Here is a 19,524-nt window from a genome sequence, read left to right as displayed (position 1 = left end):
GGGTGGCCTTTACCAAAAAAAAAAAAAAAAAAGGGATGGGGTGTTTTTGGGGGTGGCCGGACCACCCCCACAGCCACCCCATTTTTGGCCAAGGGAGTGGCTGAAGCCACCCCAGTTTTTTTCTTTTTTTAAATTTTTAAATTTTTTCTTTTTTAAAAAAATAAAAATTAATGCCTAAAACGACGTCGTTTTAGGCTGGGTAATTTTAGGACACAAAACGACGTAGTTTTGGAGAAGGGTAAAATGGGTATAAAACATTCAAAACGACGTAGTTTAATGTTAAAGGGGTCCAAAGTGAGAGAAAATGGAAGTTCAAGGGGCTTAAATGAGAGTTTTGAAAATTCAGGTGGAGTATTTCAAATCGGCTGGAACTTCAGGGGGGTTTTCTGAAGTTTCCCCAAAAATAAAAGATTTAACATTATATTAAGATTAATGTTATGGACCATTTTTTTTTTTTAATTATTCTCTTAAAGTTGACGTACTAGTATGAGATTCGGACATCTAACCTACACAAGGCCGCCTTATTGTGTGAAAACAACGTTATTTGTACCCTAACATATCCAAATTCTTAACTGGGACCATAAAAACATTTGTAACATTAATTTTTTTTGAGATGAAAGATTTACATTGCATATTATTGATAATTGAATAAATAGGTGGGTACACAATTGAGCAGAGAAGATCCAGAGAGTATGATGGGGGCATACTAGCATAGATGACCATGCTTTCTTTAGTTAAGAAACAAGAGAATGGCTCACTCATAGTCATATATTGGCATTTTTCCTCTCATGCTTTGTTAGGTTTCCTCGTTAAGGCAAAATATTTAATTAAAATAAAAGTAAATAATAAAAATGAGATTCGAATTCAGGCACTTTTGCTCTTCGATAAAAAATAAAAATTTAAGAAATTTTTTTTTTTAAAAAAAAAATCGTAAATTTAATAATTTCATTTAATATTCTAACAAATTTTATACCAAGAACAAAGCTGTGGTAGCACAATTGCATTTGCAGCCACTAACAAAACCCTTCCACCACTGCATCCGCCGGGGCAAAATTTAAAGAGAAACTAAGCACTGAATTTAATTTAAAATGAATACCATACGCAAGGAGAAACTGTAGGCAGTTTTTACCAGTAAATTAATGAACCAAAAATTACTGAATCCCAACAAAAATGCTCAATTGTAGAAGGCACATATGTATTGATATATACACAGTAACACACACATGGACTTTTTGATTTGAGCATGGCATCTTAAAACCTATCAATTCCATTGCAAACTATTCCTCATATATTTGCTTACAAAAATCAGTGGATTTTGTGTTAACTGTTTCATCAACCTATAATAATTAATTACTAAAAGAAAATCGATAGGTTTGCCCAGAACTTCCCTCTCCAATGCTCATGCCAGCATATTTTGACAGTAGATCCTACAGTAAGTATCCATAAATCAGCACAAGCATCCAAGGGGACAAATGTATAAAATAAAAGACAGACAGCCAAGTAAACTTCCTCTCTAGAAATAAATACAACACTAAGACATGCATCAAATGATGGAACCGTCAAAAATCGACATAAAAAAAAAAAAAAAAAAAAATCTAGTTCTTATTTGTATTTGATAAATGACTGGATGCATACAGATATCTGTTAAAAAGGGGAAACAAGGAAGAAATGAAAAGAAAAAAGAATGGAAAAGGACAAATCAACAAACATTAAAGTGGTTATACATGTGCCAGGAAAAAAAGAGGTATTAACAAACTGAACCTTTATGACACAGAGAAACTATGACAAAACTATCACATAGTGAGAAACTGCTTTGTTGGATGCCAATCTCAAATTTGAATTTTCTGTAGGCAGCAAACATAGAAACGAAGTGTACCTGATAAGTTTCAGTGTCATGGCTCTCAGCCTTTTGCTTTTCTATCTGTGCAGTGTCACCCATCAATTTACATTTCACAATCTGGAAGAGATACCAGAAAAGCAGAACATCCATGATTCAATGCGACAATTTATTCTGGAGAAAGACGATTTTTATGTAACAAGAACCAGATTTCAGATTTCAGATCTCAGTATTAGTTTATATAGATTTATCCTTTCCTCTTACCTAGGCACAAAGCTGAAAAGCTCAAAACATGGAATTAGCAAAACCAGTACACGGACTTTGGCTAGGAAGATAAGTATAAATTTGCTTGTGATATGAATAAATCCAAAGCCGTAAAGCCAATAGATGCTTCTAGGAGGAAATATTTCATCCAATGTGTTTGTTTTTTAATCTTTTTGTGGGACTACAACAGTTAGTTCAAGTTATAACTATGAAGGCCATTTATGAAAGCACAATAAAACTTAACCTAGTTATAATAGTATTCACCTTATGCGATTGAAAATTGACCAACTTTCATAACAAATTAAGGATATATGCATAGAGTTGTTTTAACTTTTTATTTACTTGATTGAGTTATTTACCATCAACCGGGTTAGAACACTTTTCACCTTATGTGATTGAAAATTGACCAACTTTCATAACAAATTAAGGATCTATGCATAGAGTTGTTTTAACATTTTATTGAGTTCTTCACCATCATGTATCCTCACTTTAAGTCAATATCAGGAAGCCCAATGATTACTGACAACCTAATGATGGTAAACCATTAATAAAACAAATAGAAATACCTCAAGTAACTTCTCTAGGGAGGCCTGCCGTAAGTACCGACCAGCTCTTTCTCTCTCTTGAATCAAAAACCACGCAACCTGAATCATTGACAAAAAGTAAGCCCATAGTTTGTATTGAATAGACGAATTTTTCTAGCTGTTACCCTTAAGGAAAAAAAAAACAACCTTTTGAATGTAATCTGTAGATGATTTGTACCAAAGCATCTCTGAAGCTAATTGAGAGTAATAACTGGCTGCATCTGCAAGCATGAACTGCTCAAAAGTTTCATAGTAATCTATCTTTCCCTCTCCAATTTCCACAAAGAAATCCAAGACATTCTTTATCAAATCCTGTTGAAACTGTTTCCCATTCCGCTCCTGATTGATCTGGACACACGAGTTACAACAGTATTAAGCCCACATTGGAGAAAGAGAGACCAGTTCATAAGATTAATATAGCATGTCAACATACCAGGGAAATTGCAGCATCTCTAAACTTATCATACAACTTACTGCAGACCTGAATTCAGAATGAAAGTAAAACTTAGCTTAGCCTTAACCTGAAAAGGCAAGGTGAAAAGAAAAAAGATACATGAAAACTACACTACAGCAGCAAGTACTTCTTGCATAAAAGAGAGCACACTTACCAGATTGTGAAAGCAAAGAATGGCAAGATCATTGAGTGATGGAACGTGTCTTCTACTAACGAAGTGATAATCAAGGTACTGGAAAAATCCCAACAAACACTTTGTCATCACCTTGTAATTTGACCACATTTGCAGAAGGCTCACGAGCAAATAGGCATCATATTTGTCATATAGTGATGGCAGCACCTAAGAGTACAAGTTAAAGAGGGAGATTAACAAAGAATAAGAGAACAATCAAAATTGTTGATGCTATATGCCGTACAACAGCATTGTACCCAAGGTATCAAGGGATTGCCTAGTCGATATAACCTCAGGGAGTAAATTGGGAGGCTGGTCTATACACAGCCACCTCAGCCTAAACTTAAGGCAGAAATAGTCGCCTGTTCGCCAAAGGGTCCGTTGCAAGAGCTCAGGCCAGCAATAACTTGGATTTCCAAGGCATCGCCTAGTCCTTACTTTTCACCAAGCTACCACTTCCTCCACAAAAACAGGGAGCCAAAACAATGCTTCACTACCCAGACAATAGTGCTATCAAGTTTAATTTACAAAATGGATTCATCCAAGACAACCTAAAAGACAAAGTGCATATTTATATTCCATAAAACTTCGATAACCATAAATATGTTTTGATTGTGAACATGTTGTTTGTAGTGCTAACATAATTCAAATATTTTTTTCATCTTTTAATTTTTTGGGTGTTGTGTTGGATATGAGCGTGAGCGTGTGTGTGTGTGTGTGTGTGTGTGTGGGGTGGGGGGGTTGGTATTGAAAGAATCTCACAATTGAAACAATGCTCGCTTCCAAAGCAGTTTTGTATCTTTCATAAAGCTCCTCTGAATATTCATAAGGTGGTCTCTGAGAACACATGGTATAAACACAGCTATCAACCAAGTGAAGGATATCCAATACATTTTCAAATCACTGCTAATACAGGAGAAGTATTCAGTGACAAATTGCAATAGAGCTTTCAAAACATTTTAATTCATGGAACATCCCTATCAAGAGCTAAACAGAAAACTTCTGTTTTCTTTCTAAAAATCAACATGCGTTTTATTTTTTGGCAAGTATTCTCAAAAATCTACATGTCATCCTAACAAATTATGGTAGTTCTTTACGTTAACTGTTACACACTTAATGACAATTTTAATTACAAATGAACACTTGGACACACACACACACACGGGTATTAATGTACATAAAAACAGCCAAGAAACCAAGAGAGCACATCACAATTTAAGAAAAGGATCCTTATAGTAATAAAACTTCTTACTTATATTAAAAAAAAAAAAAAAAAAAAGTTATAGAACTTCACGGATGTAGTAAATTAATAGTGTGCAGGGGAGTATAATAAATTAGAAAGAAAACCAAGAGAACCCATTAAGATTTTCACAGAATGCGATTATAAAGATTCATAACGTGTATATACGCACCAACCAGAGCAAGCACAAGTGCGTAAGAAAAGATTGACAACAAGCAAATTAATGCGTCCTTATATCAAATTACTTAGAAAAAAAAGAAGGAAGAGAAACCAATAAAATCAATAAAGGATACTTATAGAACTTCATATAATCTTCACCGGAGAACAATGACTTGGGCGGGTGTCCAATCAGAATGTTATTTGCTTTCACAATCCCTTCTTCAAGAATCCTCAAACCCTCATCCAGCATTATAAGCTGCCTCATCTTTTGACCCCTCACAATCTCAAATTCCACAATATACCCAGTACAAATATCAACCTATTTCATCCACAACAACCCGAATATCAATATTACGATACCTCAACCATTCATAACAACAAAAAAGACACCAGTAGAATAACACTTAACACCCACTTTCTTGTACGGAAAATTTGCTCAAATGTTGCTAAGAAAAATCAAAAACAAGGAAAGAAAAATCATATTGACGCTGACAAGAATAATGCATGAAAGTGGAATTCTTCGAAAATTTAAAAATAAAAAAGTAAACAAAAAACAAAAACAAAAAAGAGAGAGAGGGGGTTTTAGGGCTTTACCTTGAATGCACGAAGCAAAGTAGCAGAGTTGGGAGTGTCAAGAGCGGAGCCCGTTCCTTCTTTTGTTTTATGGTGCTGGCTTCCAACGGTTGGTCAATGAAACGGCACCGTTCCCTATCCTAGAGAATTTTTGTTTTTTTAATTTCTTATTCCTCGGGATCGTGCGCTTTTCGCTCCTGAAAAATTATGTTTACTTTTTTTTTTTTTGACACGTGTCATTATTTAATCGAAGATATTAAGGTTTTTTTTAGTGACCGCCACCTACTTGACTTCAATAACATATTAATGCGATAAATAATTCAACCCATTCATAGAAGGGTAAAGCCAATAAAATTTAGGGTTTAACTTAATTTAAAAATTGTGAATATCAGGAGAAAAAAAAAAGAAGTTGAGATTATGTTTTGGTTGTTTAAATAATATAAAATATAATAATAAAAAATCAAATTAAAAAATAAACAAATATATATATATATTTGGGGTGGTTTTGAACCATCCCAAGGTGTTTGGGGGTGGCCGATTCACATTCACCCCCGACAGCAGTTTTCGCGTGGCTCGGCCACCCCAGAAATGGATGGGGGGTGGCCGAGTCACCCCTAGTAGCTGTTTGGGGTGGCTCGACCACCACCAAATTTTTCCGCCACTTGTAAAAAGTTTATGGGGTGGCCGATCCACTCCTAGAGGGTGGATTAGCCACCCCATACTTTTAGGGGTGGTATGGCCACCCCTCCTATATATATATATATTTTAAATTTTTTTGATTTTTAAATTTTTTTATTAGTTTGGTTAAAAAAATTGAATAAAGTTTAAAAATTTTGAGTTTAGTTGAGTATTAGTGGTTTCAAATCAAACTAAAAAAATAAAAAAATATAAGTTGAGAAGAATTCCCTTCCCAACTGTTGCTAATTTAAAAAATATATATATACATAAAGAAAATTGTTGCTAGTGCTTTTAGTTTACGATCTACATTATATCAGGCTCTTTTTTTTTCTTTTTTTCTCTAAGCCAATAAAAAAAAAATTAGAAAAGAGAATCCTTCTCATTTTTTATCCAGACGTAAGAGAGATCCTCTATCAACCTCTCTTTATATAATTTGCACTTTCTTGTTTGCTTCTTTTTTTTTTTTCAAATACTATTTCACTTAGAAAGCTACAAAGCCATACATTATGAAATCGTTTATAGTGTCTCCTAAACTTTAAATTGAAACATTCAATCATTTACTTTCAAAAGAACAATGTCAATCCATTAAGGTATAGGTATAGTTTGCAAGATTCCTAACCATTACATTTTTTTTTTTTTTTTTTGTACTATAAGATAAGTATTTATCAATTATCTTAAGCATGACAGAAACTAATTACATAATTTAAAGAGTTGATTTCTCATATTTAAATTTAGGGCCATTGTAAATTGTTAGAAAAATACAGTTTACTCATATATATATATATATATATATATATATATATGTGCGCGCGCGCGCGTTATTTTTAAAAAAAACTAGTGTATAAAATTGCTTAGGGAAACAATTTTTATTTTTCAACGAAATTTTTTTTCTTCAAACTAGTTGAAAGATTTCTCAAGGAATTGAATACATTTTTTTCAAAAATACTCATATTATTTATTTTATTTTATTTTAAACTAAAAAAAAAAAACATGAAACATGAAAAACAAAGTGGGTGACCGACCACCCCAATCTGGGGGTGGCCGCACCACTCCATTTCATTTTGGGGTGGTTGTAGATTTGCTTTAGGGGTGGTGTAGTCACTCTCGGCTGTTTCTGTAGGTGGCCGACCAACCCACTTTATTTTATTTTTAATTATTTTTAATTTTTAATATGAGTTGAAAAAAAAATAGCATGAGTGTGTGTAATTTTGATTAAATTCCAATTAGAACATCTGTATTATTTTATTTTTTAAGATGTTCACACAAGGGAATAAGGAGGGAGAATTCGAACTAGTAATCTTTGCTTCATTAAGCGTAGTTCACAGCTGATTGAGCTACCCATTAGAGACAACATGCGTGTTATTATCAAACTAAAGAATATGAATAGTTATTCAATTACATTATCTTTTATTTTCGGTAATAATTATTATATTTTCTAATGGAATACACATTTCGCGAACCAAATAAGTCCTTAACGTTTAAAAGTGTTATATGTCCTTTTAACACGTGAAATTAATAACATATACTTTTCACTTTTTTTTTTAATATATTTTTAATAAAAAAAATATGTATTTTTTCTAGTGCTCATAAAATATATGGCAATTTTTGAGACCACTTTGGTGGACATTCTTCTCATTTTGGACGAAATTCTTGTCCTTTCCCTAAGAAAAATAGAAGGGCACGTTAAAAAGTAAAGAATCCTCTGAATGCCCAAATTCCCAAGCCCAGCTGCCATTACACTATTTCCTTCCGTTCTTTCTTCGCTCTTGGCCTGAAAAATCTCTCCGATTATTCAATCAGTTTCCTACAAATCCAAGCGCTACTTAATAATTTTCTTAGAGTAACTGAGTTAGGGTTTACGAATCGCCATGGCCGATTTCCAGACCTCAACTCACCGAACCAAGTGGATCTTCACTCCTCAAGAGCTGGTAGGTCCCTTTCTTACTCTATTTATGCTATCATTATCGCCATTCGTTTTCCGTTTGGTTGTCGAGAAAATGTAGGAAAAGAAAATCAAAGAAAGAAAAAGAAACGACTAAAGAATATCAAGAGTCGTAGAGTTTGCTTTTGTTTCATAAATATCAAATTTCAGTGGGATTAAGGTAAAGCAGTTCTACTAGGCTTGGTTCAAGTGCGGAACTTGATTTCCTTAAGCTCTGTTTGGTTTGACGGAAACAAGAAAATCCTTTTGGCCGCAAAATAAAACCCCGCGTGTGCTTTTATGTGTGCAATAGACGTGAATAATTTTGTTAGTTTAGTTTTTTTCTTTTTCTATGTAATTTAATACTAAGCTCATTATTAGTTTTTGTCTATGATACAGGTTGAAAAATACAAAGCCGCTAATCAAAGAGCAATACAAGCATTAGAGAAGGTATGGCACAAGATTTCCTTCTTTTTTATTTTTTATTTTTTATTTTTTATCCCCTCCTATTAGTAGATTTCATAATTGTTATGTTAAGAGAAATATATCTATCACTGCTGATTAAGTAATCTGTATTGAAGTATGGAGCAACGCTTATGGAAGTAGATATTGATGGGTCATTGTCGTATCCTGAACCTCAAACTAATGCAAAAGATACTGGTAAATGCTTTTACGAGAATCACAACTTTTCTAGCTTCTCTTATTGAATTGAATGTGTGGGTCGATGTGCTTTTTGCTGGGCAAGATTTCTATATGTTTTTTTTATGGTCTCATTCTTTTCATGTTAGCTGACAAGCATTCTCGTCCGAAACCACTTAATATTGAAGAAGAGCAATATATGCGGGTTTTCTATGAGAATAAACTTCAAGAAGTTTGTAACAACTTCCACTTTCCTCATAAAATTCAGGTATGTGTTTCTTTCTTTCCATAATGAATATGAAAATATAGATAATGTTGGGTTTTTGGTCAACTTTCTGGAATTGGTTCATGTTTTGCAGGCAACAGCTCTAATATATTTCAAAAGGTTTTATCTTCAATGGTCGATCATGGAACATCATCCAAAAAATATTATGTAAGATTGCTGTTAGATCTATTTTGCACCTCTTCTTGAAGTTTCCCAATGGTCTCAAGATCTAGTATCCACCATAGAAGTTTGAATCTGCATTGCATCAAAGCATCATAGAAGTTCATGAGGAAATTATTAGAAAATTCCTTTGGACATAGTAGGAAATTGGCACTATTGGAATTACTTGGCATAGCAAATTGTTGGTGTATCGTACTCAATTGTGATAATTTTATGAAGTTACTTCCTCGTGCACAGGTTAACTTGCATTTATGGGGCTTGTAAGATAGAAGAAAATCATGTCTCAGCTGAGGAGCTCGGTAAGGGGATCTCGCAGGATCATCAATTGATTCTCAATAATGAGATGATAGTTTATCAGGCATGGATGTGCCGTGCATATTATTATTGTTCTCTCTCTCTCTCTCTCTCTCTCTCTCTCTCTCTTTTATTTACTTTTCTTTTTCTCCCCATATACCTCTACTTTGCAAACATTTAAAACCTTATCTTATTCTGTTGTTTTTGCAGAGTTTAGAATTTGATCTTATTGTTTATGCACCCTATCGATCAATTGACGGTTTTGTCAATGATATAGAGGTAAGCATGCTTAATCCATTTCTGATGAAGATTTTTTGTTTTCCGATTTGTACAAGAAAGCTCATTTATTTGTGACCATGTGTGTTTTAATTTTTAATTGTTATTTTTGGCACAATTCCTTAATTCTCATTTTGGTCTTGCTGTGATGGTACACACACACTTACACACACACACACATATATATATATGGCATATTTTGTGTTGCAATTGATGACAATTGTTTTGGTTCCTAGGAATTCTGCCAAACAAAAGATGATCAGCTTCATATGCTGAAGGTGAACTTTTTGTGTCCTATTTAATTTTTTAATTGAATCTCTCTGATCCTTGAACTCTTGATTACTTGACTTCCTATATCATTCATGCTTAAGTTGAAACTTGAAAAAGTCTTCATGAAACTGCTGTGGAAATGAGATAATTTGAAATAGCTAACAGTTGAGCATACACAGCATCTTAGTACATGATTACCATTTTAGAGTAATTAATAAGTAATTTGATTAATCGTTCAGTATTTCCTGTGGAGCAAATATTGTTCTAGCACTCTAATTGTTGTAGTTAATGCTTCTTTTGTTTGCTAAGAGATGCTCACATAGAGGTTCAATTGTCTTTTCCTCCTATTTATTTATCCGTCTGCTGTTTTAATGTCTCATAGGCTTTACATGAAACTGCAAGAATGGAAGTTGATAAAATCATGCTTACTGATGCACCACTTCTATTCCCTCCTGGACAGGTACTCTATGACATCTTTCTCCATGTTGAATGAGAGCATCTTTTTGCTCCCTCTAAATCTAAACACCAAGACATTCTTCCGTGATTCTTTAAATTGTACAACTGTAATGAAAGAAATCTATTACTTTGAAAAGTTCACAATATTTCTCTGGTTCTGTTTTAGTTCTAATCATTCATGAAGTCTTCTTTTTTGTTTGGAATCTTAATATATTTGTTTTTTGTTTTTTGAATGAGAGTGCGAGACTTGGGGTTTTAGTTGTATATCTTCCTCAATCTGTGTAAAATTTTCTGTCTTTTTGTGTTAGTAATATCTGAACCATAGATATTTTTATTGTATAATGATTTTAGAGCTGAATTAGTGAATCGGTAAATGGACCCATGATAACTTAACCCTTTTAGATTTGGGGAAATAGGATGAGGGCCTTAATGGTAAAATGAGGGGATGATGAAAGTTATTTTCCATATTGAAAAAGGAAAAAGACCATACTTTAGCTTTGGATGAAGGATATTGAAATATCATTTGTGAATTGTATTCCCAGGATGTCATTCAGTCAACTAGGCTCATATTGTACTTTGATCTTGTAATCTATTCTTTAATTAGAATCCTGACATTTCTTTCTATTTATATGATGCAGTTGGCATTGGCTTCTTTGCGTAGTTCGAATGAGGTGCATGGAGTTCTTGACTTTGAGAGGTTTTAAACTGCTTTGGAGTTTCCTCAAGATTATGACTAATGTTTTTGGAACATATCTTTTGTATGTATTGGTTTACCAAACCGTGATTGCACACTAAATAAACAAATCAGCTTGGGAGGAATGGGAGGGATCTGGGGTTAAAACTCTTGTTGGCATAAAAAAGGAAAAAGGAAAAAAAAAAGAAAGAAGCATTTCTTGTCTACAATAATTAGTCAGTCTTCAACTTGCTTGCATCTTTGCAGATACCTGAGGAGCATTCTCTCTCGTCAGAGTTCTGCACACACCATTTCAGAGCTCATTGAATCTCTAAGTGCAATAGATTCCTGGGTACAGAATTTTCATACTAATTGCAACTTGAATATAAGTTTGATGATTCCTGTAACATACTTTGTTGATAGCGATACTGGAAGGCATGGGATGATTCTATGCAAGGGATGGATGCAATTCATATTAGATAGAGAATTGTGGCCGTATTCAGTTTCATTTACCATTCTTCTTGTCTTGTGGCTACATATACAGGTAAGGAGGTATAAGTTCCCTTCAGAAAAAGATTTGAAGCACATAAACCGGAAGCTGAGATCTTGTTGGGGTCTTGGCTCACATGACGAGTACTTTCTAATACTCTTTTCATATGTAAATAACAAGTATTTGCTCAATGCCCTGGTTTGTTCTTTTTGTACCAATACCCAAATTTCACTGCTTGGCAGGAGTAAGAAACGGGAGAAGAAGTCAAAGCACAAGTCAAAGAAGAGTTCAAATGAAACACAAAATATGCAATCGTATGTTCTGCCCTGTTTGATTAAGCTTTTAATTTGGATTTGGCTCTGCATTGGTTTTGTTTCGAGTCTGCCATTGCGAAACCTTTTAAGTTCATAGTTATGGTGACTTTACTTTCTCCGGTTTCAGGTAATGTACCTTGGTATCTCACCAGGAAGCTGGTTCATTTCAGAAATCCTTGAGCAAGAATCGGTGCGTTTGAAGTGAAATTTCATACCTATTCTGTAATCCGTACTCTATTTTTCCCATTTTTGGCCATTGCTTTGTTCTGAAACCAATTAATTAAATTTTGTTTAGCATCAAAATATATCATGGGTAAACCTTTATATATACTGTTATACAATGACCGGACTCTAGACTGTTGCCACGGGTAATCCTCTCTATATAACTTATATTGCGACCATGTACCAGACCGTTGCCGCAGTTTGATCTCCATTATATCATATGACCGAGCACCTGGGGAGATCTATAATTATTATATCATTATACATAATATATGCATCCATATGCCAATGATCACTTTACTTGTTAGAACTTAGCTTCTCATAACAGGGCATGGTACCATAAGAGCGGACTAGCCACGGAGCTTGGATACAGTTTCCGGATTAGAGATCCATAGATCACAGGCAGTATCTCCCCATGGCCTTTTGCCTCTGAAAGCGTACTTCCTTCTCGATGCCCGGGCTACTATACTGACATGACATTGTTGATTCATTTTTAAATTAGTTTTTGTTAAAAGAAAAAGAAAATCAAATGGTGGATTGGTAATGCGGTATCAACATAGTAGAATCTATTAACATTAGGGAATCAGTTTTTGATACAACCTTAATTTTCCTAAAACTCGTGCCATTCAAGCAATGTAAGTTACATGGTGGGCATATGTCAACTCATCCCCATCAAAAATGAGTTAATTTCGTCAATTAGATAAGCAAAAAAACCCTGTTTGGAAGTCACGGAGAGTGGCCCGCATAAACCTTTATATTAGGAGTGTAGGACAAAATTCAACCCTCATAGTATATGAGAAGGTTTCTACCGATCAATAAAAAAGAAGACTTCAAAGGAGTAGTTGAATTGGTTGAAATCACACGTTATAAAGCGGAAGTTTCTCTTCTCGTTCTACTCCCTCTATCCTAAGAAGTAAGAGCATTCGTTTAGTATATATATATATATATATATATATATATTCACATTTGATGAGTGAACAATAATCACCAAATTTGGTGAGCACTGTAACAACTCACCAAATGTTTTTCCAATTTAACGAGCCGGATGTAGCTTATTTTGGTTCTATTTTAGTATTTTGACTAGCCAAAATAATATTTAGGTTATTTTGATTAGTCAAATGAAAATGTTCTAAAATCTTTGTAACTGTGGCGGTTGGTTGAGGGGAGAGAGAAATTGGGAGGATATAACCTGAAAAAAGTCCATTTAAAAATTGATGAAATCATGAAAATATAAATGGGGGGCTTGAATGAAAAGCAGGATCAAAATTCAAATATTGAAATTAAAAAAAATTGAAAAATTGGATCTTAAAATTAAAACAAGACGAAGTCACAAATAATATTAACGTCTGCTTTTCCCAAAATGTTTTACTTTTAGTTTGCAATTTGTTGATTCTTTTCTTTTTTTAGAAAATTAGAATAAAGATTTTAGAGGATTATCTGATTATTTAGAAATAAAAAATAAAAAAAAGTAACCGAAGAGGTTTTTTTTTTTTTTTTGGTATCAAAAAAAAAAACAAAGAAAAAGAAAAAGAAAAAAAATTTTGGCCTGGAACATATTGGAGAAGTACAGAACGGATTAGAACGACGCCGTTACAATCTTCTTCTTAAACCCAGGAAGCACCAACGAAGAACTTGAAGAAGCGAAGAGCTTAAATGGCGTGCTTGCTCTCTATAAGCTTTTCCACGCCTCTCTGTACTCCACCAATCCTACTTCAGGTAATATTCTTTTAGTGGCAAACCTCTCATTTTAAACCCTTAGCTTTTATCAAAATGTTGTTCTCCAAACCCCTGTTTGGTTGCTGAGAAAATGTCAGAGAACTTTTTAATGTCTAGGAGACTAGGACACGAAGAGACCCACATACACCCACCAAAAAAAAAAAAAAAGAAAAAAAAAAAAAGAAAAAAGAGGGGACCTTTGCCTAAGTGATCCAATTACAGCTACTGAGATTTACTTATTTGGCTTCCTCTTCTTCTTCTTCTTCTTCTTCTTCTTCTTTCTTTTTTTTTTTTTTTTCCTAAAAAAAAAAAACTGACACAAACAAACTCTCAATGGGATGGTATTTATTTCTGGGTTCTTTTCTGATTCTAGTTATAGTTACTTTGTCTCTTTCCAATTGTTCTTTGTTTCTGTAAGTCTTTCTAATTGTTCTTGGAATTTAACAATGAAAAAGTTTTCTTAAATCGCCACTTAAAGTTTAAATTGAGTGGAAAAAGTAAAATCAATACTTCAGGACTGTTACTATGCATAGGCTAAAACTCCACTTTAATAAGTGAAGCTCGACACCTGAAATATTTAATTGAAACGTGGTATATTGACATAGATAAACTTTGAACTCAGGACTTTGATTTGATATTATGTTAGAAATTATTGCTTTATCTCAAAAGTTCAGCTGATAGTATCGTTTAATCAGTACTTTAGCAAGTTTTGCTTTAGCTAGGCCATGTTTGGCTGCTGAGGACCAAGAGGGAAAAGTAAAGTAAAAGTGGAAAAGGAAGGCTTTCTAATTCATGAAAACTTCGAATCAATAACAATCATAAAAAAAAACTTCAAATAATTAACTTAATTAAGTGGTTCGTGATTAAGGTTCTATATCCATGTGTATCTTTTCCTTTCTCACATATTTGAGCTGTAAGTCCTCCCCCTCCCCTCCCCCCTTTTTAGAAGCATGCTCTATGACAAAATATAGAAGATGGAGACATGGGAAATGAGAAAGCAATTTAAATCTTAAATATGAAGGGCACTTAGTCCTGGACAAGTATATTTGTCATTGCTTATCCTTAGCAGCAAATAGTACGAGGCTGGCATGATACATCAAAAGAATTAAGCTTCATTGTCACCTTTTTTATTTTTTATTTTTTAAGTTGGTGGTGGATCACAAATTTTTGGTTCTCTAACCTTTGCACTGGATCACACAAAAACCTGAGTTTTGTGTTATTGCTACTTAATGGTAGGGAAACTAGAAATATTTATGCTTTGTCAAACAAATGTTGTGTGCAACAGTTAGTTGTTATTGGTCTTTGTATATTTGAGTGCTGTTTGCTACTATGCGTGACTGATTGAGTAAATGAGTGTTTTTTTTTTCCTTTATCTATCAAACACGTGGATCACCTTCTTGTAAGCCACTGGTGCTGGGTAACTAACCAGGTCATTGCATCTAATTCATGACTCATTGATTTCTGTAATGGCTTGAATCTATTATTATTTTTCCTTATTTAATTCTTTCAGTTATTGTTGATGATGGCTGGCATAATGGCTTATAAAGATTGCTCAATTACCAAAAATCAGTTTCCTGTATCGCTAGATTGATTATTAGTCAATTACCAAAATTTAGTGTTTTGTATCACCAGTTTGATTTATCCTAACTATAGGGTTTCCCTTTAGGCCGCTGTTCAAGTTGTATCGATTAAAGTAAAGAACTATCTCCTAACTGATCTCCTCAATTTTCAAAAATTTCTCCTTAATATTGTTGCCTACACATATGCCTCGTTTGATGTTTTACTAATGGCATAATGTGTGTCTGGTATTTTTTGCTGATTGTCGGGATCTGACTCCAGGAGGTACATCCAAGAAGATTATCTCTGAATAGACTCTCAAGCCAAGCAAATGCCAGAACAGGTTTTCTTTCTCTATCCTCATGTATTGTTTATGCCTCCTGTTTGCATAATTTAACGCATGATCATTACTTGCTTTTGATTTTTATCCTGGCTGAACTGTAGTCCGGCACTCACCTTTGTTCTTTGAAACTGCATGCATTTGAAAGAAAAAGAGGATTATCATTGGTTTCTAGTTTAAAATTCTGTTACCCTATGAGTGAATTAGCTCATCGTTTACCACTTTAAATCATAAAAGCTTGAATCCAGGCATTTTGTAGAGGCATAAAGGTTTCATCTTCATGCTTTTACTTACTGAATTCTGCCAGTGTGGAAGTATTATAACTTTCAGAATGTGCTTAAGTATTAGATTGCTGTATAACTTGTCTTTTAACTGTAATCATCTTCTTGTTAGGAATTAATTCAAATTGGCTGCTTAAAGCCAGAGTTGAAAGCATAATTTGTTTTCCTATAAATCTGCATCTATATTTTTTTTGGTGCCTTGATAAAAGTGTCCATTATGAAGACATGAACATACCATAAGACCAATAAGTTGATTCAAGATCTCGCTATCATGGAAAATGGAAAAAGGTGGGAATCTTGTGAAGATAATTTTGATGTGCATCTATTAAGCATAATAAGATCCAGCTTAGGTCATATTAAACTGTCTAAAACCTTAAGCTTCTAAACCATAACTTGCGTGGGGACGTTTTCAGTTCAAGCCCTACATTAGGCCTAGAAACTCTGGCCCAAGTTTGCCCACTTGTTGAGAAAGTTGGAAGTTCCTTAAAACAAGTGCTTATCTTCATTGAACGAATTTCTGTGGAGCCAAAAAGGAAACTTGCAATCACAATGAATAACAGAGAAGGGTAAAATGTTTGATTGTCTAAAATACTAAAAATGATGGTTTATTATTGGTAGGAGGACTGATATCAAGTTGCAAAAATGGCAATTGATTGTAGATGCTATAAGGCACAAGGTGTAGGATTTCATTTACATAGAACATTTGAACATCCTCATTTGTGCTTGTCTTTTTAAGCTGATGGTGTGAATTACCTTTGCAGCACCAACGCCTCTTGCCACCTGCAATGTTAATGATAAAGGCATATTTTCTGTGAACCGGATCTATCAACATCACTTTTTGACACCCACAAGATGTCGTTCTGAAATTGATTCTTGCCCTTGGAATGTAGGTTCTTGTACCAATATGGTAATTGCTGGTTATTGGGTGGGACCTGATCTTGATGATGGTTGGGGATTTGTTGAAGCTTTTGTCAATCAAATTACTTGATTTTTGGCTTATTTTCCTTACCTTACTAGATGAATGTTGAATGGGTGGAACATGGGGCTATTATGCATGCCAAATTGTTTTGCTCATGAGAAGATTGTGGTCCGAGCAGAAGTAGAAATATCTTCTTTATAAAACATCCAATATCATTGGCAAATATTTACAAACAGTCCCAAATAGGATTCTCTCCATTTCAATGTGTCAATAATTTGTCCATATTTTCTTATAAATTCAATAGATCAACAATTAAATTTGTGGTGTCTATTACTGACTTATGTGGGGTCAGTAATATATCTAATGGTTAATTTGTAAAATGAGATAAGAAAAATATGTGAAAAATATTGACATCAAATATTTCTCTTTATTTTATGGTCATGATTTAAAGTCGATGCATCTAATGGTATATATGAAGTCAATATTGACACATCTTTTAAAAAATTCAAATAATGTGAAAACATGTACACAATCTTGGTAAATAAGAGTCTTTAAATGTCAATGTACGCTATTTATAATAAACACTAGTAAAAGACTAAAAAGCCTACAAAATTCAAACTATTCTTAGTGATTGAGCTATACACCAATGCAACATACGTCTATTACAACATTGCGTATATTGGCGCCGATATTCACTTCTTGGCATTTCTTTTGGGCAATATCGGTGCTTAGTGGCCGGAAATTTTACTGAATTGGTTTTCTATCTTATACTTTCGTCTACAATGAGCTCAAAGCCTCCATATATACATGAGTAGGGGAATACTTCCAATGAACCAATGAGTAATGCTATAAATTTATCTTGTGTCACAATAAAATAATGTGGCATTTAAAATTATGATTAATCATAAGATTGATCATTATTAAATTTTTATCAAATAATAATTTTAAAAGCCACCTCATTTTTATAGTGATATAAGAGAGATACAACAACTTCTAGCATTCCCAATTATTATATAAACGATAGGCTTTTTTTCTTTTTTCTTTATATAAATGATAGGCTTTATTTTCTTTGTTTTATAGGTCATGGAAGAAAAGAAAGCGTTTCCGGAAAAGTTCCAAGCTTAAAGGGCAAATTGGGAAGACCTAGAAGATTTGGTTATGTTTAACGAAATAAAAGAAATGATTAAATCGAAATTTCTTAAATTGAAGTTGAAATTAGATTGGATTCAAATTTGGATTCTGCACATGTCTCGGTATTTTGACCATAACTTTTAACTCAAATCTCAGATTGAGGTGATTCAAGCGGCATTGCAAAGCTAACTCAAAATACTACAAATCATTGTGAAATAACATTTTCCTAATTCGAACTGAAGCTATGCCAAAATCACATCGCAAGATAGAAACGCAATTCTGGACGAATCCTATTCCGATTTGAACTTAGGTTTTGTTTATCCTAATTGGACTAGGACTTAAATCTCCGAATTTCCTAGGATTACTAGGGCTTCTAGGACTCTTATAAGCCCTATAAATAGTCCTATAAGCCTCACAATTCAATACACAATTTCAAGGAGACAACTTTGGGGAGAGGAATTGGAGGCTACTTCAAAGAGTCATTTTTGGTTCTTTCTTTCCCTTTTCTTTTATTTTATTTTAATTATGTATAACTAACTTTTTAGGAGGGCCAGATTGAAGCCCTAATTATGTTTATTTAATATTTCAATATTGATGCCTTTGTGATAATCATATTGTGTTGCTTAACTTGATTAATTTCTGTTTTCTTAAATTTCTCATATGTATGTGATTGATCATTATATGCATATAGTATGTATTAGTTAATTAAATCAATTTAGATGATCGAGTCCTGGGTTTAATAAGAGTAACAAAAGAAATCCACACCGGGTTCTTGGGTTAATCAACATGGAAAACCGGGAGTAGACACCCATGCCCTAGGCCTCATGCATTTGTCGATTTCCACAAATTTATGCTTTCTTAAAGAACAACTTAATAGACACCCATGCTAAATCCTTTAAGAAAGAAAATAATTAGAGTAGACACTCATGCCTAATTCATTGTTTAGGGAAATCAATAGCTTAAGGAGTAGACACCCATACCTAATTCGTTGCTTAGGAAAATCAATACTTTAAGGAGTAGACACATATACCCTTAGGTTGGCAAACATTAAGTATTCATAGTATGATTGGATCATTGGCATATTGTTATATTTTCTAAGTATGATTAGTGGTGGATATCAAAGCCCTACCTTTAGCTTTTCATTTATCTTTATATCTTTTTATTTCTTTTTCACAATATCAATTTAGTGACAATTTGATATTTTTATCAATTCTAAAACAAAATCAACAATCTTCGTGGGATCAATCTTGTACTTGTTGCATTATACTATCGTTTGATCTTATGCACTTGCGACTAAAATGTACTAAATATTATTTATTAATTTATGTAGTATTTGGCACAAAATTGACGACTAAGGCCTCAATTAATCTTCTGAATCTAAATTTTGAGGATGAGGATAAACCTGAAACCCAAAGAAATACAGCTTCTCCTCAAAAAGCTTTACAAGAAAGCAAGCGAAGAATTAGAAAGCGACATCCCTGAATGCAACTTATACGGCGAGAAAGAGCCATGGGAAATATGGGAGGAGGCAATATTAGCATCGGCATGCATGCAGGGTGGTGGTGCCGCCGCCGCTGCCAAGTTAATGAACCAAAAAGAAGTTTGCGTCTTCACAAAGG

General features: G+C 33.7%; 3 protein-coding genes across 3 annotated transcripts; 2 read left to right on the top strand and 1 right to left on the bottom strand.

Annotated features, from left to right (window-relative positions):
• Nucleotides 1–1,102: 1,102 nt before the first annotated feature.
• On the bottom strand, nt 1,103–5,352 carry LOC132172999 (cullin-1-like). The gene is made up of 9 exons (XM_059584564.1): nt 5,305–5,352; nt 4,845–5,029; nt 4,074–4,173; nt 3,294–3,479; nt 3,119–3,166; nt 2,833–3,033; nt 2,668–2,745; nt 1,877–1,957; nt 1,103–1,427 (listed from the first exon to the last, which is right to left on the bottom strand). The coding sequence occupies exons 2-9, from the start codon at nt 4,973–4,975 to the stop codon at nt 1,347–1,349; spliced, it is 906 nt and encodes a 301-aa protein (XP_059440547.1). The 5' UTR covers nt 4,976–5,029; nt 5,305–5,352; the 3' UTR covers nt 1,103–1,346.
• Nucleotides 5,353–7,598: 2,246 nt separating this feature from the next.
• LOC132171741 (cyclin-H1-1) lies at nt 7,599–12,111 on the top strand. Its single transcript, XM_059583132.1, has 14 exons — nt 7,599–7,889; nt 8,282–8,332; nt 8,464–8,542; nt 8,671–8,789; nt 8,881–8,954; nt 9,204–9,324; nt 9,471–9,539; nt 9,773–9,814; nt 10,189–10,266; nt 10,901–10,959; nt 11,203–11,287; nt 11,480–11,568; nt 11,668–11,739; nt 11,867–12,111. The coding sequence occupies exons 1-14, from the start codon at nt 7,830–7,832 to the stop codon at nt 11,868–11,870; spliced, it is 1,002 nt and encodes a 333-aa protein (XP_059439115.1). The 5' UTR covers nt 7,599–7,829; the 3' UTR covers nt 11,871–12,111.
• Nucleotides 12,112–13,553: 1,442 nt separating this feature from the next.
• LOC132171742 (uncharacterized) lies at nt 13,554–16,854 on the top strand. The gene is made up of 3 exons (XM_059583133.1): nt 13,554–13,677; nt 15,517–15,577; nt 16,617–16,854. The coding sequence occupies exons 1-3, from the start codon at nt 13,615–13,617 to the stop codon at nt 16,841–16,843; spliced, it is 351 nt and encodes a 116-aa protein (XP_059439116.1). The 5' UTR covers nt 13,554–13,614; the 3' UTR covers nt 16,844–16,854.
• The last annotated feature ends 2,670 nt before the right edge of the window (nt 16,855–19,524 follow it).

The sequence above is a fragment of the Corylus avellana genome, chromosome ca2 (assembly GCF_901000735.1).
Source record: "Corylus avellana chromosome ca2, CavTom2PMs-1.0".
NCBI classification, from domain to species: domain Eukaryota; kingdom Viridiplantae; phylum Streptophyta; class Magnoliopsida; order Fagales; family Betulaceae; genus Corylus; species Corylus avellana.
Note: the sequence above shows the minus strand (reverse complement) of the source record. Positions and strands in the feature narration are given on the sequence as shown.